The sequence below is a fragment of the Merops nubicus genome, unplaced genomic scaffold (genome assembly GCF_000691845.1).
Source record: "Merops nubicus isolate BGI_N331 unplaced genomic scaffold, ASM69184v1 scaffold29579, whole genome shotgun sequence".
NCBI lineage: Eukaryota > Metazoa > Chordata > Aves > Coraciiformes > Meropidae > Merops > Merops nubicus.
This window is the reverse complement of record NW_008632103.1, coordinates 19,742-45,105: the sequence shown is the minus strand read 5'-3', so window position 1 is coordinate 45,105 and position 25,364 is coordinate 19,742. Positions and strand designations below refer to the sequence as shown.

The window sequence follows — 25,364 nt, the reverse complement described above, 5'->3', positions numbered from 1 at the left end:
TGAAGAAGACATAGCTGTCTGGCTGCTCATTAGAAAATACGGGCAAGCAAGTGCAGGAGAGGCAGTAACCTTTGGGCATGCTCTGCAGGTGGCGTACATCCTCCTAAAGAGAGTGCCAGGTCTCACTTGTCAAATATTTACACGCATGACAAGAGTGCAAGCCTTTTTGTTAGGTAACTCCTACCCCATGGATTGCCACTTCTGCAAATCTTGCACACAACAGAGCAGAATTTCAATCAAATTAATTATTTTCTTGTCTGTTGACCTGTTTTTTACTCCCTTGACTAAGAACAACATCCCCTAAGAACCTGACGGGACATTTGAGTAGTCTCAGGTAGACATTAGATTGATAAGTGGGCCAATACATGTGCCTTTCTTGCAAAGTGACTTTTACCAAGCAACAGTGAATTCCTTTCTGAAGGAAACAGACAAAGAAAGGAGCGAGAAGAATGAGGTAGAAAACATGTTTTCTAAAGACAAAATAATTTTAAAGAACTAGGCTTATATTTTTGCTAAATCTATAAAGATTCAGATGGAGAGAGGGAGGAAATTCCATGTGGCTCAGCAGAAAAGAACAGAGAGACAATACTGCTCATCAGTGGGAAAGAGGGGAATGGAAGCTCATTTTCTTAATGAAGGCATCTCTACTGTCAGAACAGCTCAGAGCAAGAACAGAAGGCTAGCTTCACAACCACAGCGTACAGTTGCAGGAATATTAGAAAATGAACTTGTTTTCCCCTTTCCCCTTTGGTTTCTACCTCAGTGACACACAATGCCTGCTGTGATCCAGGGGAATCTGCTATTGTTCCAATGCACCTGGGTGTGAAGGAAGTCACAGGGTCTGGCAAAGAAGCCTTCCTCCCTTCCCGACTTCATCTCTTTTACCCTGGAGATAATCCCTCCCTCTGCTGCCTCTGGCCTCAGCGATCCACTTTTAAATTTCTGGAATGTAGCTGGCTGGTTTTCTCCCCAACTTCCCCCTGACCTCTTAATGCTGTTTAATCTTCTTGCAGAAGAGACCTGCCCTGCAGAGCAGAGCTGTTTGTTCTGCATGTCTAAGTGCAGATCACGGAAAATGACCACGTTCATTTACAGCGGATGCTCAAATCAGCAAATCAGATGGCAATTTCCATTCTGTGGCCTGCAAAAGTTTAGCAGCAGTAAGAACCAGCTGGGAAGAACCCGCACAAGTCTTTTCACAGTCAGATAAGCTGCTTCAGAACACAAGTACAATCTCCACTTGTTTCACAGTTATTTACATTAGCCCCCTGAAAATTAATTCACTCTAGTTTGCATCAAGATTGGAATATGATTCAACCTCTTAAGGAAAGACACACTTGGAAGAGTCTTTTGTATTTTCTTAAGCTTTACCTTTTGGTACACAAATGGTAGAAAATATTCTATTTGCTGGTAAATAAACGTAAGACAGAAACATAAACACACCGAAGCTGACAAAAGACATTCTAATTATAATAGAAACAATTAGAGAGTTGCACAGAACTGCCAGTGTAACTTGCTTTTAATGCAATGATATCCTTTCCCAACAAACAATGTTTCTGGCAGCTTATCGTTTGTTGTTTTAATTGTAGTGGATCAGTTGTGCTACTGCCTGTGTAAAAGTGCCAGAGAAAGAACATTCCTAAGTATGGATTAGTTTTTAAAGACTAGCCTAGGCTCACCCCTCTTGTGCTCACCCACCTCTCACAGACTGGTGGAAGACTGCACATAGGTAATGACCCTGGAAGAACAAGGAGGCTCTGGTAGAAGCAGCCAGTGCAACAGGAACGAAGGCTTGATTAGGAGTGGAGGGGTGGGAGGCAGGGTGGCTAGAAACAGCAGCTTCATTAGGAGAAGGATACGTTAAAAACAAATATATTTGTGGAAAATAAAGTGCTCCCTTTACTTCCTAAGAAGAGGGCTGCAACTCTGCCAAGTGTTAAGGGCTGTTTGACTGTGAAACCCACAAGCTAGGCTGTACAGAGGTACAGGTTCTAATAGAGCTGTATCAACACGCACCAAGACTCACAACTGCAGTAGTTAAAGGGACCCGCCTGTACGTCTGCTCATCCAGGCAGTGTCTGACCCCCCTAAAAATCACACAGCATTTCTTCTGGCTGTGGCACACAGCAGGGGTAGGTGTTTGCCCTAGCTACAGCTGGTGTACTAGTGGCCCCAGTTAAACACTGTCTTCTGGAGGGAAAAGGCTTCTAAAACATCAGTTTCAGATATTAATCTTTCTCCCTTAATGAAATCACCAGTTTATACATTATAAAAGGGGGGTTGTTAAGTTTCTTTTGCTTTAGATAATGCAAAAATAAATACATGAGAGAACTGCGAAAGCCTGCTGCTCATGAAGAACTCAACAAGAGATTTCAGAGAGCTGCTTGTGTTGCTTGCAACAGCCATACAATCACCATCAGTAAGATGATGATGCAATTCCCAGATTCTTTGCTTTTTGGCTATAACATACATAAAATGTCTAAGTATCATTTACCGAAACACTTGAATGAGATATCTGAGATGTAAGTCTGAAAGAAACTCAAACCCTGAAAACATGTTCAGCCTTGAAAAAACAAACAAAACCAAAACACCCATGGAAAAGATCTTGGGTTTTTTGTTTTGTTTTGTTTTGTTTTTTTGGGGGGGGGTGGAGGCATAAAGGCAACTTATAAATTGTCATTTTTGTACATGCTGTAGAGATATTAAGAACTGCTTAAACAACATACTTCTGAAATCAGACAAAATTGAACTGCAATACAGACCAATCACTTGATGAAAACCACCAAGTGGAAGAGATCTAATGCTGCTTAACATCATGCCCTGTGCAGCGTCCTCATCACCACATCTCGCTGCCACCACCAGTGCAGTGATGGAAGACAGAATTCCTAGCAGAAACACACACTCAAGCACTGGTAATGCAAACTCAGAATCTGAAAACCACTATTAAAAGGTCCACATTCAGATAGCAATTCTTCCTTATTTTAAACATAAAATGATAAGAATTATGAACAACCAAGAGAATTAAAATTTCTGCAGCCATTAGTGAAAATGGACATTATTCAAAAAACCCAACCAAACAACCAAACCAAAACAACAACCAAACAACATTCTTCACTCACTCCACCAAGAAACCAACCCAAACCAAACACATCCACTATCACAACAGACCTCAGTGTTTCAAGGTGTGGCTCCTGCCAAAGTAGCCCCTAATAGCTGCTTGCTTGGACAAGGAATGTGGTCAAAACAGTCAGTGTGACACAGCATAGTGTGGAATCTCCAAACAACTAAAAAATGACAAAGATAAACATGTGCACTCTACCAAAATAGTGGGAGTTTATGCATGGAAGCAAAAGCTATGGACGCCTGAGTCAGGAGTCACCTGTATTAGCTGTCCCACTCTGCCCAGTTCAATGGTTAGTGGGCTCATGGAGCTTGTCCTTCTGGCACCACTGGGAAGGATCCCAAGGACAGCCACGGCGGTGGCAGTGGGTGCTGGTAGCTGAATATGCAGCATGTGTGTCAATGCTTTAAATAAGTTTTGGTCAGGTTTTAAGACCAAAAGTCAGAAGAATACAAACAATAAGACAATCACAAAGGATGTTCTCTGTAGCATTCTATCTTCTACTGTAATTAACCTCACTCTTCCCCAAAACAGAAAGTACTATTCAGTACCACACACCATTCATTTGAATCTTGTTCTTGGCTTGAAGATTGTCCCCTCTTTTCCCCACTCATTTAACCTTAGTTGCCTATACTGCTTTTGCTACTTGTTGAGCACAGTTGCTCTGCCTTGGAGCCCATGATGGCAGTTCCTTATATTTGACTGCTTTGAGGGTCAATATTAAAGGCACACCCTGAGTAAACCAAAACCCATGCAAAGGCAGAGCAGAGAAGCACCTGTGGTTGTGCCCTTCCACTTTGGTCTCCTTCTGTAGTCTTATTAAGAACACTTTGTTTAAATCTTATGGCATTGCCCTCGGCTACCTGGCTGAAATCCTTCCTCTCACGATGGAGTAGAGCTTCCCCACAATGTCTTAGTGTTACAGAAGCCTCTGTGAAAACAATTCCACAGTGAGTAACCCTCTCAAACAATGCTTGATAACCGCTCGCCGAGATGAGCTACACCACTACGGAATCTCACACAGGTAATTGCTGCTAAATTTCTGGGAACAATCAGCTGAGGTGCTATACACTCAAAGACATTTCAAGATATTTTAGTGGTATCTTTTTTTTTTTGTAGCCTAACAACTTGCAGATACACAACTGTATTTGGAAAAGCTAGAAACTACCTCACTATAGGGTGAGAGATAATGAGTTAAAATTAAAGGTTGCTGCTGGCTGGCTAGCCCATCCCCCTTTAGCTAATCTGTCATGTAATGAAGAGAAGCACCTAGCATAGGACAGCTCGCTGCCGGCTCACTTACAGCGAGCTGATTAAGAATGTTCAACCAACAGCAGACTGCAGACCTTTCCAACGAAAATAAATAGACTGTATGCAAATGTGTTTGTCACTTTGACAGCATGTCTCAATTAAAGCATCTCGCTGCTGTTGGTAGGCTCTCTCACTGCAGTGCCACGGACGGGGCTTGCTGCATTACTGATACACAGGGCTTGACCCTAATCCGCATGCATGCATTTTAAAAAAGTCTGCCTTTGCCATATAGGCTGGCATAATGCTAGCAGACAGAGAAAGCAAGTGACAATGAGAAAAAAGCCTCTTTCATCCTCTTCAGTTTATAAGAACTGTGAATGCACAAACAGCCCTTATTTCAGAGTTCTTGTGGCTTTTTAATTGTTCCCACCTACTGTATTCTAGACAGAGTTAAAAGTGACACTAAAATCTCTCCCTTTAATCACTAGTTAGAAGCCATCTTCCATTTAAACTGTAAATGTTGCTGGTTTTTTCCTCCCCAAAGCCGTAATTTATATTTCATAAACCAGAACATCTTTTCCTTTGGAATGAAAGTAGGATTTAATTTTAATTTTGGCACCGGGCTATCAGGAAAAAGGACCCGTGAAGGGACAAAGGCTGTAAGTGAGCTAGCCCTACAACTGCTAAGTTAGATCATTTTTTGGAAGCTGACATTTGTAATGTAATGACAGTAATAAGCATTTAGCAAGCGAGCCCTTCACCACAGCCAGTGGTTCGTAAAGCTGACGTGTGTTCCCACACAGGGAAAGTGATCATTAAAAAATTTGAAAGTGACCGTTAAAAAAATTCATGAATTTAAATTTGCACTCTCTACTCAATTATACATTCCATTAATCTACAAAAATGTTTGAACCATCTATCCTTCATAAAAACCTAAAGGAAAAATCTGAAAGTAGACTATAATATTGTCTGGATTTCTGCCTGCTTTAAATGACACATTTTCTTGCTAGATCTATGTGGCTGCACTTCTCCAGTAGCCCAAATTCCTCTCAACTGTACTGGCACAGAAAGTAAGTGAAAAATAAATCACTACAGCAAATATTTAATTGGAAGTGAATCTGTTTAAAAAAAAAAAGTCTCTGAGGACTTATATTTAGCACAGTGGTGAAAGTTCTGAAAGAAATCTAATTCTATAATGATTCAGACAACACGGCTCTGAGCAACAATTCCATCTCGTGTAGCCCTAGCAAATACCTAAAGAATCAATGCAGCCACGATGACTAGTTTCTATTAATAGATACTATCTAAAAATCTGGTTTGCTTCACTTTTTATAATTCCCAACATTTTACAACCGTTTAAAAATTACACGATGTTTCCTTAGGAGAAATAAAGAGAAATAGATACAGAGAAACAAAAGGGAAGTGTGAACACAAATAATGTTATATTTTCAGTCAGACTACACTTAACAGGGGAATACTAGCAAATTGACAATAAATACTGTATGTTTTTTCCATGAAAATCACAGCAGCCACATTTTCTAAATAACTAGCTCTTAAAAATCCCACACAACCAAACTCACTCTTTTGCAGACATATCAAAAGAAACATCACAAGACTAACTAGTGTGTATAGCTCAGTTGTCAATACTGAAATACAGAATGCACTAATAAGCTATTGATTGATATTTCCACCTTAGTTCATCACATTTAATTTTCACAGAATGTTAAAATGCTTTAATAGTTGGATGTTCCATTTCCATTAGTTGACACTAATGATCTGGCTAGATAACAGAGGACATTTTAAATTATATATCCTCAGTCCTGTGGACTACAACACTCTGCATGCTAAAAGAACAGGAAAATAGTTTATAAAATTGCTATAATAATTATGCTTCCCCCCATTCACTTAGAATTTATTTTCCTTGAAATCGTCATATTAACGAAAGGAATCAGTAAACCCCAGGAAAAATGGGTTTTGGAATCCCATTTAAACAGATACAACAGAAATAAATCTATAACAACATAGCTCAGTTACAAAAAATAATTAAACAACTGGCATACTTGTTATTGTGACTGTTCTCTGAACTACTTTTACTGATTCACACAATTTAAGGAAACCTAACACTAAGACATACCTGACCAAAATGTACTGTGATTGGTCTTCTGTCTTCCCTTAATTTAGGGTCCTTCTTCTCCACCAATGGAGAAGGTGCTGTCCTTGGTAGAGCTTCCTCTGGTGCTGCAGAACATCCATTCTCAGCAATGTCCTGTGTGGTAGGAAAAGGTGAATAGCATGGCCAGGAACATTCTTGATTAAGGGTAAGGGGCACAAAGGAGACACTAGAGGATAATGCTGACTAACAATTTTGATGTTAGGGAAAAACAAACACCAAAGTACAGAAAAGAAAACATCATTAGAATAAAACATTTCATCGCACTTTGTCAGTCAGAGCTTGTACACAACTACTCTGTCCTCCCAATATCAGTGTTGCATGCAGACAGATATAGTCCATATGAAGTCTGATTTAAACATCCAAAAGCCAGGAAATATAAAGGGAGAAAAAAGCGCTCAAAATTTCTATTTGGGCACAAATCCAACAGAAACCTAGGAACAGGGCTATTCTGCTTTTTGCAAATCTAAATCAAAACAGCAATTCTATTTATGTACTTCACAGAATTATCTGTAGCAGAACAATTACTTGTGGAAGTCTCAAGGAGAGATGAAACACAGAGCTTAGTTAGGGTTGCATTTTATCTTTGAGCCTGTGTATACTGAACATGCCTTCAGGAGATTGTATAAAACCAACTGCTGCCCATCAGGATGCCTTTTTTTTTTTTGTTTTGCTTTGCTTTTGCTCTTGACGTTAGTCCTCATCTTCAGAAGTAAAGTGACCCATCAACCAAGGTTAGAAGACTTGGCAAGTGTATGTATGGTACAAGTAACATAAGTTTTGAAAAAAAACAAAGGCATGCAGACACAGGGTATCAGACAAGGAGAAAAGAGTTTGAAAGTCAGTTGAGAAATAGTCTGCAACGCAGTGGGCCCCACACCTTACATCTCTCTGCAACAATGTCAAGGAAATAATACTTGGTAAATATAGAGAGAAACCTGCACACGCTGTAGCTCTGCAAGACTGACCTAAGGTTGGCTGCTGACATAGACATTGCTTTGATTCTCTGACCTTTGACATGCCCCCTCAAGTTTCCGTCTTGCTAAGGTACAATAATGAGACATGTAAGCTGATGGCCAATTAGAAATGGTTCTTTTGGACACAGGCTGACCTAATGTGTTTAGGTCAAATGAAACAAAAAGCTGGATGGACTTTCTAAGGGGCTTTGTCTGGTCCACAGAGAAGCTGAGAGACCTTTTTAGATCCAGCTGGTAGAGCAGTAGTTCACCAATATGGGCATAAGGATCATGGCGAAATTAACAACTTGTTAAGGTCAAACTAGAGAGAAAAACTTTTTCCTCCCCCTGCCCTCCAGCTACACAATGTTACCTTGTCTTTAAAAAAAAATACAACAAAGTGCACTGAATTAGTAACAAAGAGCCCCAAAACAATTCAATGACAAGAAATGTAAGCTTCTGTCAAACTCACACTTCAGATCTGAACGAGAAACAAGTTACCATGGGATCTGGTCACTTGTGGAACCACGTAACCTATGGCAGCAATGCACACTGTTCTGAAATGTAATGGCATTAGATACAAACTTTTTACATATTTCTATACAAGTATAGGCATATTAAATGTGCCCCAGGCTTCAGACCTGTTACGTATATGCCATAAAGGTGTCCAGCACCTTCAAAGCCACCTGACCTGCACTGAACATGGATGTTCCCAGCACTTCAGAGCTTTCAGAGTTCCACCTGGAGCTGTGGCTCCAGCCAAGGCTGGGGATCAGTGAAAAGCAAAGCACCTTCCAATCCAGGCAAAATTTCCAGAAAAGTGTAAAACAGACAAAAAAGTTTGGACATCAGGGGAGCAGGACATAAAAGATAGACACAGATCAAGCCATCAAACAAAGTCCCCCCAAGTTACCCAGGACAGGTAACGATCACTGCAAATCCTTGCAGCTTTTATTGCTATAGATCAGCTGTACTTCTCTGATGGTATAATTGCATACAAACATTAACGTTATCCTGAAGTGTATTTCCACTGTCTTTGGTGCACAGACTTCCAAAGCAATTGCACCAGACAAAATTATTTTTTTAATAAAATATGAGAATTAAATTATTTGATACCTGTTTTCTCAAAATCCTCAAAAGGCAAACAAATCAACATCAGTCATCAAAGCAAAATTTGCTTAACTAGATTTCATTTTTCACCTTCAATGCAAACACTTTTGAGCTAAATAAACAGAGAAACCTGATTTTTGAACACCACAAACAGGGGGTCCAAGTACCTTTAACAGGATTAAATGTCAAAGTGTTTGGCAATTCTATAATTGTAAAGTAGACAACAGTCCTTCAAAGCAGTCTGAGCCATACCTCCAGTCCACTACCAGACTTTGAATACAATTATTCAGAAGTCAGTGGGGGGTACAAGACAGGGAGAGAGATAAAACCACAATTAGGAAAACAGGACTCTCCAGTTCTGAACTTTCACTTCAGAAAGGTATCAGAGCTCACAAATTGTCTACTGATAAAAGCAGTTCTTCAACCTGAGAACTACAAATGACTAAAGAACTGCAGTGGATCCTGTTGCAGGCAGGCCTTGAGAAAGCAGTGCCCACTCCTGGGACTGAGAGAGGCCAGGCAGAGGTGTGCACCCCGGCTGAGGTGACCCCAGGGAGAGGACTCACCACCACAGTGCCTCTCGTGCCTCCACAGCCACCTGCAGCTGTGCAGTGCAGTGCACCAGCCTGCCTGGTGCTCAGGAGCTGTTCTTCCCACACCAGACTGGGCAGCTAAGAGCCACCTCTGACTTTTCTGCTCCAACATGTTCCCAAAAAGGGAGTTGGCATAAGCCACCAAGACATTCCTGGAGTAGCTTAAGTCATATATATTATTCAGGATAACAACAAAAACATGAGACTTACCCCTCCCCAAAAAAAGAAAAAATAAATGGAAGGTGGTAAGCTAGCCATTACTGGAATAAATTCTCCAGAAATGCAAAAACCTAGCAATGACTTGTTAAGGAAAAGAAAGCATAATTTGAGGATATTCTTAAAAACAAATCCATCTTTTGCCTCAGGAAAAAAACTACTTTGTAGATTACTGGAAAAAGAGAATGACAATGATCTATCACACTCTGTCATTACCTCTATGTATAAATACTGCTTCCCCTAACGACTGTCTGTTCAGGTGAAATCTTTATTAACTATTTATTATAAAGGAGGAACTTCAAAGAATGAGTAAGATATATATCTATAGATATGTAAGGTTTACTCTGTAAACTGAGTAAGGTTTTCTTCTGTTTAAATATGCATCAGTAATTTTTTCTAGGGACCTTTTGGTTTACAAAGGACTATAATGGACTAGAAATACTGTTTATCAGAAGAGTAAAAAACACATTCCAGAATGTCTAGAAGGATTCATCAGGTTATTTTATAAACCTTTAAATGAGTTGTTTCTAGCTGTACTGTTAATAAGGCATGGACAACAGCCCATTAATAACAGATATTAACCAGAGCCACACAGGGCTCTAGCAAGTAAAATAATGTTGAATACATTAATACCAAGTGCCCAACCATTTATATAAATGGTCTTATCCAGAAGCTTTCAGTAAGTTACATTCTCCTTACTGAAAGTTGAGGATGGTACCATTCACATTCCTCCTTCTTCCTAATTCTATGTAGTTAAGCTTCAAACAAGCCAATAACGGAGTGACTTGACCACCACGGTCTGTCTGTGAAGTGGAAAAAGCAGCCTTTACAAAAAAAAAAAAAAAAAGAGAAAGAAAAAAAATAGAAAAAAGAAGAGAAAGAAAAATAAAAAAGTATGGTATTAGATATAAAATAAAGCTACCATGCTGTTTCTATTAACAATTATTTGCTATCACTCATAAGAATCCTCTGAAAACTATTTCTGTTGCTTTGAAATACTGCACCACAAATGAACAAGGGATGGAAATCGAGCCCCATTCAATCTCTACTATCATATTAAAGAAGGACCTTACACACACCACCGTGACCTCTCAACAGGTCAATCCTGCATTTCCCATTTGCAATTCAAACCCAAGACTGGAGCAGACCAAGGGCAAAATGGGCTCTTGATTATATTTAAGAGGTCACCATTGCTATGCAGAGTTGTAGGAAGCAGACCTCTAGCTTTATTGCATTTTTAAATTCTGTCTTGTACAGAAACTGCTCATATTTGGCAGAGAAAACTGGAAAAGGGATGTTTGTATCTGACTTTTCCTTACCAGTGGCCTGGGCACTTTTGTATTAATAATGGAAAAGACTACAGTAAAATGCAGTGGATAGTAAGTTCAGTTTAAAAATAACCTTAGGTTATCCTTAGAAGATGAAAGACTAGCATCCCAAACTTGTCAAAATTTCAGTATTTAACTATGCCAGAATTTCAAACCGTTAACAGTTGCACATACTAGTAAGTAAATATGTGAAAAAACCAATGTTCTCATATGAAAATTGGTAAGGATGCACTAATAGGCTTGTCAACAGAGCAGCACATTTAGATTAAAGAATAATATTAGAGTGGCCAAAGCAATTTTTGCTATTTTTATCACTTTAAACAGAGTGATGCCTCATTTCAGAGTTATCTTCTTATCCTGTATTTGAAATGTAGAAGAGGATGGGATAGAAAAGGACAGACTTGAAGGAGAAAGGAGAGGTACAGCAGTATGTGTCAACTACTCACAGAAATCTTTTAAGCTCTTGTGAAAGCATATGTTGAACAATCATGTTTAGCCATCTTACAAAAATGCCACCTAATACAGAATGTGCAGCAAAATTGGGCCATTTATTTGCAAATGTTATGTGTGTTTTTAAAAAAAAGAATGTTTGCTGCTTGAAAGACTAGAAAGACAACAATAATAACAAAACAAAGCAATGAATGAGTGAGACAGTTTCACAGCCTTTTACACAAATGTCACAGAACAGCATACAATTCTATTAGCATTTGAAATACAGGAAAACAATCTGGTCATCTTACACAGCTCCAACTGCTTTAGAAATGCACACGAGAAGGCCAAATATTTCATTATTCATGAAGGTTATGTCCAGAAGTGAAACACATGGAACCACAGAAAAAATTCCATGTACAAGAAAACTGCTTCACGTTTCTAATGTTTTCACATTATACCTAAAGTGGTCACAAACAAAGCACTAAGTGTAATAAAATAAAATAGCATTAACAACATCTGAAGCAACTTTATCTTTGTCAAAAATCTCTAGCAATCTACTCGAGTATTTAGAGAGAAAACAGGATTTGGATTGTAACAGTTGATTTCATCAGTTCACAACCTGGCTGCACAGTAATCCCTTTGCACTAACATTTTGGGGACATGTTCAGGAAGGTTTCTGGTTGTGCCATAGGAATACATTTGCAGCGCTATCTTAAGACGATGGACTGGAAATGTAGAGAAGAAATTCACTAAAATAGCACAGATGAAAAAAAAATAATTTATTATGCAACACATTGAATAAAAATTTCTGAATAAGAACTTCATTTCTGTTAGCAAGTCAGCTGTCTTGTTTTGCCAAAAAACTCCAATAGCTCTGCTTTGCAGAATAAATACAGTACCTGAAAAAAAACTAAGGCAGAGTTAACCATTCATTCACAAGGTTTGAATCAATATGACCATACTTCTGGCTTAAAAGGAACAATTAGTATTGGAGAACACATTCTTCAAACACAGTTCGGCGTTCTTGGAATTGTCCTGTTTCAAAACAGACAGGTTTGGAAAACAACAAACACTGAGTATATTTTTTTTTTCTCTGCACGAATTCAATTTGAAATGAACACCAACTCTACTTCCTTTATGTCTCTAAACTTTGCAGTAGACAATCTTGAAACACGTTAACCCTTATCCCAGTGACAGACACTATACTATTTTCCCTAAGAGATTACTGTAGGGATAACAAAAATTTGCTATTTGCAAAAAGTTCACTGCCATTACTGTAGGAACGATCTCCCAGTTCACATAAAGTCCCCTTCCACAATGCCTCAGCACAAAGGACAGGAGAGGGACCACTCCAAATAGAACACTCAATTTTCTGGCTTTTGTGGGTTTAAGTCAGAGCATTAATGTATTTGAAGACAGTTTTTTTGTCTGTGAATATTTATAATGGTGTGAAAAATCCAGGACAGCTGGTAATGCATTTTGAAGTGTGCTAACAACACTGTATCAAACAGCTTCCTATTGATCACATAATGCTTTTTGTGGCTAAGTATTTCATACATGGTGCTTATACATTTTGAATAAGAACTTCAAGTACCTTTTGCTTCAAGCGGTTTTTCACTTCTTTTATTCCCATTTTTGCATGATCTTTTGCCTGCATGAAAAATTAATTTAAGTTAAAATCCCCTTTTATTTCCAGCAGTGACAATGCTTGATTTCAGTGCATCAAAATTCACCTTCTCTAGTTACTAAAAATGGCAAGGAAAAAATTGCAACAGGATATTCAAAACACAGCAAACCAAATAGAAAGCTAAAAAAAATATCCCAAAACCAAACACACAAAACCCACAACTTCCCCCCCATGCACACAGTGACTGCAAAACCTCTTTTTTCTCCATTTTGATGCCATACACATATTTCATCTTTTTGCATTCCACACCCTCAGTCCTCTCCTACAAGTATTTCTCTTTGCTATAAGCTACCTATCAACAGTCACTGTAAGACTGCAAACTTTCTCCTTGCAGGGCTCTGGATGTCAGCTCCATTTAGTAGAGCTAATCTCATCCCACTCATCTCTTTCAGGCTGGAGGAAGTCAGGAGAAAATAAAAGTTTGACTAGTTATCTCAATGCTTTTTGTAGCATTATTTGCTAAAATTGAGCTTGTAAGGAATCCTCACTTGCTCCTGGGCTGTGTTACCCCACAGAGTGAAACTGGCAGCCCTACACCACCACACAGGAACATACTAGCTGTTTGTAATGGAACTGAAAACATTTTCATTTAAAGAATAACTCAGTAAGTTAGGATCTAAATAAGCAGGTATAAGAAATCTCTAGGGAAAATTAATTGACATTTAGAAAAGATGGAAACAATGTGGAAAATGAGAGGATTCCCTTATTCCGGTGAAGCTGCAAGCAGAGAAACCCGAGGTACCAATGATTTCCCACAGAGTGCTGATGAGATGGTAGAGCTGCTGAGTAGAGCATATAGGCACTACTTCCCAGAAATAGTTCTATGTAATAAATAGACTGTATCATCTATACTTTCAAAAGAAATCACAAGTTTCCCTCCTCCTTTGCATTTCAATTATGTTTAAATTTCAAAATGACTTTTCCCTTTAAATTTGAAATTTAGATGAATGCATATTTTAAGTAATCTTGTGAGTCCGATAAAAATGAATTTAAGTCTTGAGTTTCATTTGAAAGGTTAAAACAGAACCATAATTAGACACTTATCTCAGTAGTAAGCCAGTACTTGATACTTACAAACTTATAGACAGTCTTCATGGCAGGGTTAGCCTTGGTCTTTACTGTATTTAAAATGGCTCCACTTCCTTTCTACAATTACAGTAACAAAAGAATAAATTTCATCAAAGCTCTTTAAAGCAAACAGCAATCTAAAAATCCACCATTCTTAACTCGAAATAACGAAGTGTTAACTATGCTTATTAGCAGAGTTGAATATTAAAACAGTAAACTGAAAGAAAAAGAACAGCAGTAAAAACATTAAATGTTTCTCTGGTTTTGCAGAGGAACCCCAACTCTGTTTAGAACAGCAGTTCTCCAATGGAAAATGTCAGTGCTTCCCAATGCCAAGACACACTTGTCCTACAGGCCATCTCACAGGGCTGTTGTGTGGTTGTTCTGCTCACCCTCAAAGGTGTCCTGCACTGAAATCCTAAACAAGCTTACGAGAAAAGCATCCCACCAAACACTCCATGTCTCTGCAGGAAAGCCCCTGTACTTTCAGCCTGAAGAAGTAAGATTTTTAAAAAATTATTTTCCTTTTCATGACCCCACAATACTATTTATCAAAAGCATGCTGCATTTTTGAGATCTAAGTACTCGACAATGGGATAAATTGAGGGAAAAAGAGATCTAACTACAGTCCTAAACGTTAATTCTGGGAAAGCTGAATTGCATGTGGAGAACATGGTCAGTCGTAAGACAATAACATGTCACAGAATAACCTGTTAGTCTGGTCAGTGTTTTACACATCTTCCACATGCCACTGCCTGCTGCTGTGCAGTACTGTATTTGATAAATACAGGAGGTGGCTGAGCTCCAAGGAATAAAATCTGAAGATAATTTTACATTTTCTTATTTCAGTGCAAAACTGTATTTCTAGACATCAGATACAATCAGATGCAAATAGTTTAAAGATTTACTACTTCTGTCACTACATGACAATTAATCTTCAACAAAAATTATAAACTGTTGAATTTAATTACCCATATCTTTATACTCACTTGCACCCATTCCTGTTTCTGGGAATTTTAAAATTACTTGTCAACTTACGTATTTTTATATATGTGTATATATTTATCCATTTAACTATATGATGGAATTTTTTGCATGACTGTTATAAAGTATGTTTAATTCAAACCAGGATAACAGACAAATGGAATGCTGCAAAACTCAATTCTGTCAGAAAACCATTTAATTTTTCCTACTGACTCGTACCCATAAAACCAGAAACATTTTACTTTTCAACACAACCCATTTTATACATAAAAAAAAAAATTTAAAATAAACTGTCAGTTATCAGCTATAATAACATATTCTCTAAAAGTATTGAAATGCTTTAATTTCTACAACTAGAGCACTATATCAAAGAGATACAAAACCCATCCCAAACAGGATTGTAAACAACCCAGGAAGAATCAGGTCTGTTGGAAGAAGATCATGTTCTTACCCTTACTGTAGAGAGCCACTGGTGGTACAGTTTGTCACTACCTAGAGAGAATCACAAAACCAAACAGTTACTCTCTACCAAACAGAAACCAGGCTAGAAACGTGATGTGTTACTGCTTAGTGCTTCTAGGAGCACAGAGAGTACAGAAACAGAACAGGCCAACCACCCTTTTAGTGGAAACACAACAACAAAAAGTTGACAAGATTTCTACAAATTTTATTTTACTTGCTAAGAGGCTTTTCTGTTTTATTGGGGTTGTCTTTCAGACATCAGACAACACAGTGGGTTATTTTGGTTGGTTTTTTTTGTTTGTTTGTTTGCTTGTTTTTTTTAAAGATGGCTAAGAGAAATATGAGTTGGCTCCTGGTAAAGCCAAGGCTTTTCAGTATCCTCCATCACAAGTACTTGTTAGCTGTATTTTAGCCAAGTAGTATAGCTGAAGTTTTGTAAGACCGAACAGACTTTATTCAAACCACAATACATTACTCAAAGTTCTTGACAGAGGAAAAAACAAAATTTTAAGGCACTTCAACCTACAGGGATCACTGCAGCCTCAGTTCTTTAGGTGACTAACCACTAACACCCATTATATCACGATAGCCCACAAACAGTAGGACCAGTGTCTGAAAATATTCTGAAATGCTGTATTACCTGCATACTCTCCCATATTTATCTCTTCTTCAAAAACATCACTGAATCCCTCACCAGAGTTCAGAAGATCCAGACGACCATCAATGAACTACATCAGTGTTAAAAGAGAGCAAAACCAAATGAACACCCCACCCTTTATCTTTTCAGAAAGATTTTATGCTGCATTTGCTAGAAAAAAAACAATGTTCTTATTGGGAAAGGACTCTAAATAGAACATAAATACAACCGAAACTGGCAAAACTTGCATTTACCAATGCAAGAAGGTATTCTGCCTCCATAAACAGCAGCATTCATTCGACTGTCTGTAGATGCATATTTTCAGCTTCCCTGAAGCAGTAATACCACATTTAACAGTACTGTGCATTCCATACAAAGTTTATTTATATTGGTCCAGGTATGCTCAGATTAAAACTGAGCACAGAAACCTTTAGAGGGAAAAAACATACATTTCAAAATATAGAAAGTCTTAACACCCAAATCTGAAAAAAGCCAGCAAGGAGAATTAAGGTGATGCTGCCAACTATATTAATTTTCCTTATTATGTGGCTGACAGATCAAGGAATACAGGAACAGTCCTCAAAAATCCAGTTGTAACCTTAAAGAATCTGTATCTACAGTAGAGCAACTAAGCCAGTACCTGCTTGAAGAGCTGGAGCTGAATGGCATTCTGGAGAAACTGCCTCATGACAGCAGAACGATGGGACACAAACGTTTCTTCACAAAAAGTTATGGGTTCACCCTGTAGAGTTCAGAGCATTAAACACTGAAAAAGCTTTGTCTGAATCCCTTTGAATACACTGTCTCCATTTTATCCACTTCCCTTAACAAACAAACAGATAAGGCAGGCCTTACAGACCACTGAGTAAATTGCAGTTTATTTCCAGGTTTCCATCATGTGTCTGAGAAACAGGTTGGAAACTGGCAAATTGCTTATCATCAGAATAAAACACATTTGCTTTATGAACATTTTGCTAATGCTGGTGAAGGAACCTTCATCGGTCCCAAAGGTAATTTTACTTAATGTCCCCAAAATATGACACACAGTGATATGAATTTTGTATATTCTGCTTATCAGTCTCAGTAGATGCAGCCAACCTGCACAAACAAGTCAGGAATGCCTACTCTTCTCTACACAGTTCAGAAATTTAGACTTTCATATAATGAATGAGTGAAATTTCCCTTTTTCACAACCTTGTTGGCAAAAGACAGAAATTGTTTTGCAGCTCTACTTTTATCTTATTTTAATGAGTTATGTTAATGCTGAAGTCTGCTGTGCATCTGCCATAAGGGTAAAAATTTCCTCCATGCTTAAATCTACAAATACTCAATGTAGCAGGCAAATATATTTACTGAATTAAAAACAAGACACTAACAGAGAATGATAAAATCTCATTGACGTCTAATAAATACAGAGGCTTTTTCATACTCCTATTTAAATATATTTTGACTTTTCATCTGTTGGGTGTTCAGAATCAACATTAGATAGTAAAAAAACCTTAAAGCACCCCCTCTAAAGGAGTGGAATCATTCAGTTTCTGAAAGCTTTTTGTATTAGCAGTCTCATTTACCAGTGGCTGTGTAAAGTTAGGGTAACAGGGCCACCCAAATAACTGTGCTCAAAAAAAAAAAAAACATGCCAAAGCACTGCTTGAGCATATTGGGTTTTCCCCACCAATTTATGTGGCCCCAGGACTTCTACCACGTAATTCTCACTAAAAGGTTACTCAGCCTTCAAAACTCTGTTGGGCAAACTGTGATGACACATTTCTTAAAATCCATAGGCACTCACCTTTTCCCTGAGCTCATAACCAAACTTACTCATTGATTGATTTCCTACCCAGGTCTGGTGCTACCCTAAGCCTCACTGACCCAGCGGCTGAAGCTCATTGCTGATTGCCTGTCCTTCCACATAACTCACCTCACCATTGCAACTCAATGGTGCAAACAGCTCTATCAGCTTTTAATGTAGTCTGTGAGGAAAGCGAAGGAAATATTGGCTTCAAGTAATCAGACCACAGTACTAGAATTCTTCCTGGCCCCCAATGAACTGGACAACCAGAATCACCAAGACAATACACCCTGTACCTCACCTCTAACCCAGCAGTCAACAAATTGCAGAGGTCACAGGTAAGATGTTCTTAACATGAGGAAAAGGATCAATTGCAAGCAACTGTCTAAGCACAGGAATGCTCTGTCTCAAAGAGGGAAGAAGGAAGAAGTCACTTTTTTAGCAGTTTCTGTTACCCTTTCCTTGAGCCAATGAATTTCCATAGTTTGAAAAAGAAAGGCAAGTTTCTTGTGTGACAAGTACAGTTTCAGGATAATTAATTTTGAAGTTAATAATCTGTACTTGATTTACTCTAGTAGGTATTTACAGGGAAAACCAGAATCGCTACAATCTTTCTGGGTAAGATGCGCGAGTGTGAAAAAACACTTCTCTGTTTTCCTGTGGCCTTGCTCTCATAAGAATGAAGAATAATAAGACCCTCTGTTTCAAAGTAAACAGAGGAAAATGTTTTGAGAAACAGGGCTGGCTGACATGTACCTGGCATACAAGACACTGGTGACAGTCTCCATGACACACTGACTACCGCCATGACAAATGTTATGTCTCAAAAATCAAGGTAAGTACTGGCTGAAAGGTTTTCCTGCACTGAAATGACCAACAGTGGATTGTGCACTTGTGTTACTGGATGGCAGAAAGGGACAGCACTTCTGCATGACGTGGCAGTGTCAAAACAAGACTTGGAGCAAGAGGTACCTTGGCAAGTGGAAAAAGCTGTTAGCTGATTTTGAGACGGGACTGACAATTTGGACTAATATAAGCTCCCTATGCAAGAACTTAATATATTACATTCAGCTATTTCCATCCCACTTAAGATTCATTTAAACCCTCTCAGGTATGAGGAAGGAAAAGTCAGGATGCTGTAGAAATTAAGAAAATCTTAGGCAGATGTAAATGCATCTGTTACTACAGGAAGTGTAGTGACAGACGCTTTCTGAACGGGACCCAAGCAACTGTACAACAAACAACAGGATGTAGCATCTCCTTGACCAGTCAGGAAAAGGCTTTCCCATCAAATTTGGCTACCAGACAGTAACAAAGAATGCCTGAAAAATATCTGTCTGACATAGATGCAATCTGGAGTGTGAAAAGAGTTGGGAGGAATACATGAAGAAAAGTGTAGGCTGGTCCATAATCAGAGAATTTCACCAGAGGAAGGTTTAGCTTTCATTAAATCCTCACTTAGAAAAAAAACAATCCTTCTTATAATCTACAAGAACCCAAAATTTCTCCTATGGCCAGAGAAGAATACAAACACCATGTAAAGAACTACACTGCTGAACAGAAGCTTCTTCTACTCCCCTGTACATCCTGCACACCTCCACCAGCTTCTCTTACAGTTGAGCTATGCGCCATTCCTATAAACACACAGATTGCAGCAGGGGTAGCCCAGGATTATCACAGTGTTAACACACTTCCTTCCCCAAAGTGCTGATGATTGAGTTTGTTCATTAGGTTGATTAGACCTTTTGACTTCTTAAGAGACAATTCAGGCTCAACTGCTGCTAGATGATAAAAAAAACTTTAATCATCAAGGTCAAGCGTGAGTTTTTCAGCTCAGAATGCATTAGTGCCTTCCATCCTCCATGACCTCCAGAAGGGTGAACACACTGTTGCTAACCCCCATCCACAGCTTCATTACAAAAAGACAAGCTGGACAGTAAGACTATTTTCTTGACAGATTTAGTTAACTCTAAATTATAAAGCTAATCAGCTCTGCTTTTACTGACAGATGACATTACACATGAGGGGACATGCTAAGAACAGCAGATATTTTGTGAAATGAATGGTCTTGCTCACATCTAAAACAATTATAATAACTTGTCCTGATAAACCCATCAACTCCTAAACTTTCTGTTTCCAACAATTAGAAATTAAACCTTGATTCATCAACACCTTAAATATGCATTATTTCCCTCTCCGATTACAAATGAGTAACAGAGGCAAGACACAGCACTGCAAACACCCTAAACGTGTGCACAGCATGACTGCATGAGGGATCTGATTTGATCTGTAAGATGTGATTCTATGATTAGATTATTCACATATATTTAAAGATCAGTTAACAAAATTATTTTTTAATATAAAAATTTACACATTTCAAAGACATTTAATCTGCAATCTTAACACAAGAAAAGTAACTTTAAAATATAAGACTAAGATTTAAGACTCCCAGATGCACTGAAAAAATAGGTGCCTTTTCTTTGTGCCTTTGCAAATCTCCCTTTATATGAATATTTTATATTCATATGGCATAATGAAGTTCATCAGGGCAGTGCTGCTATCTCATGACCACTTAAAAAGCTGAAAAGTTTCAGTGCACATCTGATCTGCTGCTAGCCCTATTTTTAAATTGGAATTGTGTTACATTCTAAAGTAACGTTTAAAAGTACTTCAGGCAGCAAGTGAAGAACTAAGTAAGTCTAGGATTTATTTCAGACTGTTCTAGAATTTCATGGAAACTGTTGTTATGTTTTAAGAAACCATAATGCAAACTGAAATATAAAGTCAGATTTTGATAAGCTACACTGTAAAAAATTTCACCATGATCCCCCATGTTTCAAGGAAATAATTTTTCCTCAAAAAGAAAAGCTTCCTTTCAGAAGAGGGTACAGGACCTTGTGTGTACAGCTATAGCCAGTGAGAGAGGTGTCAGATCTGAACTGCCCCACTCAGCACCCTGGCAGCCAGGCCAGCTCACCGGCTACGGCAAGAGCTTTGGCAGTGAATATAGAGCACTACGAGTATGTTGGACAGAAGAGAGCACAGATTAGAGGAGGACTTGGAGGAAAGGACATAAGCAAACACAGATTATATTTCTGGAAAGAGAGGCAGGTGCTAAGATAACTCCTGGACTTGTATCTATTCCCACTCCTGCAAGAGATGAGACACCAAAGTGTGCGTCTGGATAACGGGGCTTTAAAACCAGCATGTGATTGCTGGACAAAACATTAAGATAGTAAAGACAGGGTTCAAACTAGGTCAACAGTGAGAGTTTCTTGCACAAGCAAAGATCTCACAAAACTTTATTTTAAGGGTTAAAAAAATAAAAAAAATCCACAACACCCCTCGAACAATCCAGACCTGAAGACTGTGTTTAGACAACCCCAGAAGTTATGCCATGGAAGACACATGTAATCTCTTCTGCATTATCATGGTCAGCATGTGGTGCAGGGTAATGAATTTTATGCTGCTGTATGCATGCCTTTAAACCACGTAGGTGCTCTTTCAAAGCCTCTCTAATAAATACACAAATCATTAGAACTGCTCTGTAAACCAGCCACGAAATGAAAAAATGTGGGTGGAATTTAAAGGTGCAGAACATGATGACAATCCAACAACCTACAAGCTGCAAGTCTTGTGTCAGTACACTGTGCAGCAAACCAAACAGACAGCAAGAGCAATGACACACAAGAGATTCATACATCACTGTTTTATTACTACCTAGATGCTACAAATAACCACATCCTTTACTAAAACCGGTTATGTTGCAAACGACAAAGTAAATCCTGTAGGAATATTCTAAGAACCATCATCCTTAATTCCATCCAGAATTATAGTAAAACTAAGACAGGAAAATGATCCTACTGGTCTGGATACAGATGTCAATGTTAGATACAACAGCAACCAAAGGCAAGAAACTGCTCTGCAGACCATTCAGCAACTGTGATTACAACGCCAAGGGAAGATTAGCTCATCACAGCTGAAGAAGGCAGCCAGCAGGATTCCATAAAGAAAATCTGAAAGTGGTGACAGACACCTGATAGGCCATTGGCTCATTCAGCCTGCAACTGCAACGACAAATAACCTCCCCATAACTAGTACATACACTCAGCACCAGAAAGCTCTTCGCATGCACCTCACTCATAATGGAATCAGGAAAGCACAGATCAAATACTCTGCATTAAGCAAATGATACCACAGCTTTATTAGCATTTCAAGATGCTGCTCAGGAACAAAGAAATCAAAAGCTCAGAGATTTGACCACATTCTCCTAAAGAACACTATAAGACTGTTCAAAAAGAGATTACCAGTTGTGATAAATTAGTATTGCAAAACGTAATCTTGAAAAGCATTTTAAAAACACGTATTTAGCAATGCAGACTGTACTGTCCAAACACTCACTGCCTCAAGCAATGCCCAAGTCCATTATCAGTCCAGTTTCAGACTTTTTTAGCCGCCCTCTCTCAGGTATATAATCTCTGGTAGAGATACATCAAGAGCAAATGGCCCTATATCAATCAAAACAAGCCACTTCTCTGAAGTCTTAGCCCTTGCAATTGCTTGTGAATTGGAATTTCTGACATTCTGTCATTCTTCTGCATGTGATTTGATTATTCTTGTACAATGTTGTAATAATGTTAGTGAAGGAGAAGTGAAAGGGAGAAAGGTGGTTACAAGTCAGTCAAGTCACCAACACCAAGTGTAACACTCAGCCACACCAACATCCCCTTCAAAGTGTCTTGTGTCTGAAATTGGCTCATGTGTCTGCTGTGGCTCAGGGGCAGACACGTGCAGCAAGCTGTGCCCCGCTACACAGGAGTGGCTGAGAGAGCCTGGGCACTTCCTGCTACAAAACAGTCCCTGGCAGACACGTCCCGTGAGGTGAGAGAGACACGTCCTGCAGTGCACACCAGAACCTGAACAACACACTTCCCAGACTCCTGACTTGGACAGGACCACACAGTCCTGTAAGTGGTTTTTTTTTCTGACTCTTATCATGAAGTTACACACATCTCACACTAACCAAAGCAAACAGGAAAAGCTTGCAAAAATGTAGTTTTTGTGGTTCCTGGCTGTAACCTAGTTTTCTCATTTAGATAGTGGAAGTTTATATCTTTCTAAATTTTACCTTGTAAGCATTTTCAAAATTATTATGCCATTCCCTTTATAAATCTAGATACTAAGTGGAGCTGTGAGTTAGACTGTGGGGAAAAAAGCAGACTCACATTAACAAATACATTCTTGACAAAAACTCAAAAGTAGTGTCCTCAGAAAGGACATATATCTGTTTCCTACAAATATTGAAGATGTTAACATTTCAAACCCTTTTAGTTTATTAGGATACCTGGCATTTTCATGTTAGACCAAGTAAAATGACACTTACTCATATTCACAAATAATGAAACTACTTTAATCTAATAGAGCAAACCATCTCTCAAAGAGTTTATATGGCTCATTCAAGCCATTGCCTGCCCTGATTTCTGAATCACCCAAATCAGTCAGCCATTTTCCAACCCTAAGCAACTGATACAGCCTAATATCTCTAGAACGCAGGCAACAAATCTGGAAGATGAAGTGCAAAAAAGCCAGCAAGAAAGCATTTAGGGCTGGGGGGGGAAATTCAAAAGAAAAAAAAAAAAAATCACCATTTCACAGATCAAGAATAGAGGCACAAAAATAATAAGTAACTTGTACATGGTCACAAAAGTCTCTGGTAGAGCCAGGGAAAAGAACCGAAATTTCTTTAATCCCTGTTCAGTCCCTTAAATACAAGGCTATTCTTCCTCTTCCTACTTGATACTGTGTCAATGCATGAGTGTAGGTGTTGAAAGACTAACAAAAGAAAAGTAATAGCACGGTATTATGAGCTGAGAAACCTAATCTTTATCAGATACAGCAAATCTCTATGATGCTGCCTGCACAAGGAACTCTGTCTTTGTCCTGAATATGCTTTAAATTACTGGTATAATGTGTACTGTATATTGTTCCACTCTTATATTTATTCCACAAAAACCCCTGTGGCCTGCATGCGATTTTATCATTAGCTGGCAAGGTAATTTCAGGGCCTAGTTCTGCAATCATTCCATGAGCAATACTCCCATTGAAGCTACTATGTTCTGCATGCAAAGCAGCTACCAATTCAGGTTCCCTATAATAAAAAGGCCTTTTTCTATTTTAACTATTGTGGAACATTAGTAACAATACAAAAAAGGAGAAAAATTACAGTGCAATTCTTTAGATGGGTTATTTTATACTATGACAAAATATAAAAGCGTGCTTGGAAACACAATCTACACAAAGTGTTTCCTATGAGATAAATGACAAGCTATTTTTTTGTTTCATTTATTAAAAATCAATAAAAAAAAAAATTGTCCAAAAAGGAAAAAAATAAATATCTGCAAAAATGATAAAGGATTGGCCAAGATAGAAAATGACCAGAATGCCTGAAGATCACAAATGTTAACATTTTGCTTTCTTTTGATTCCTTAGATACATGCAAAAAGCCAAAACTCATCCAAAGCAATGCAGCTTCCAGGATTCAAAGTAGATATGTTGAAAGTATCTTTTTGTGCAAGATGTACATGACTCCTTTGTATCATGATCCCCCAAACTACCTGGAATAAAACAGCTATATTCAAGATTAGAATATTTTACTATAGTATGTAGATGCCAATATAGATGCAGAAGGAGAATAAATTGGTTTTAACTTCACTAAAGAAATGTGAAAGAAGCTTTAGTCATAAAGGTGGGTCATAAAAATCCTGCTCTCTTAGCTAAGTAACAAAAAGCCCCTCTCTATAAATAAAATAGCAATAACAGAACTAAACTTTAAATGTTCACTGAGTCTCTGGTAGATATACTAATGCACAAGAAAGAAGACAACCTGATATGTAATGTCATCTTCTTTATATAATATTTGGCAAAGGAAATGCTATTACTATAATAGAACTCACTCAGGTTTGATTTGTCATCATGTTATGCCACTGGATCATTTGGTGAGGAAGCCTCAACTATTGCCATGAAAAAACACAGCTAGAAAAGAAGTCACTTCAGAGAAGTAATTTATCATGTCCCCAGAGAGAGGTAATCAAAGGCACCGGGTTAGGGACACTGGAAAATGGTTTCATTCCTTTCTGCTTGAATCACATAACCGTCTCTGGGGAAACTTAAATGGTCAATAATTAATATATAAATGCATACACACATGTGCTTGCTATGGGTATTTATTGTTTAGGTGTGACTATAAATTAGTATTTATGTCACCAGACTCTTAAAGATGCAACAGCACCCATTCCTGGGAACAACTGGAGCCTGCCACACCAAACACTTGCCTCCACGCTGCTGGTGAGAGAGCATCATTCTGTTGTATGTCTGCCCAAACAGCTTCTGGGAAAGAACGAAGAAATCAAGTCCGCAACCACTCAAGATGCTTCTCCTCACAGGTATAAAAAAAGCAAAGTAAAGCATTTCCCTTTTAAATTAAAAGGGAACTCTTAATTCCCCCTTTACCATTTATTCACTTCTTGTTTGTCAGAAAGAGGCTCAGCTACCAACAGA

The 25,364-nt window shown here is 38.4% G+C and overlaps 1 protein-coding gene across 1 annotated transcript in view; it reads right to left on the bottom strand.

Moving 5' to 3' along the window:
- Positions 1-25,364, bottom strand: part of LOC103780182 (DENN domain-containing protein 1A-like) — a gene marked incomplete at its 5' end in the record, with an annotated part of 70,301 nt that overhangs the window by 25,774 nt on the left and 19,163 nt on the right. Inside the window, 6 exon segments of the mRNA XM_008947838.1 lie at positions 6,507-6,638; positions 12,772-12,828; positions 13,939-14,010; positions 15,368-15,408; positions 16,019-16,106; positions 16,656-16,757. Of these exon segments, the coding sequence (XP_008946086.1) occupies positions 6,507-6,638; positions 12,772-12,828; positions 13,939-14,010; positions 15,368-15,408; positions 16,019-16,106; positions 16,656-16,757 (492 nt within the window).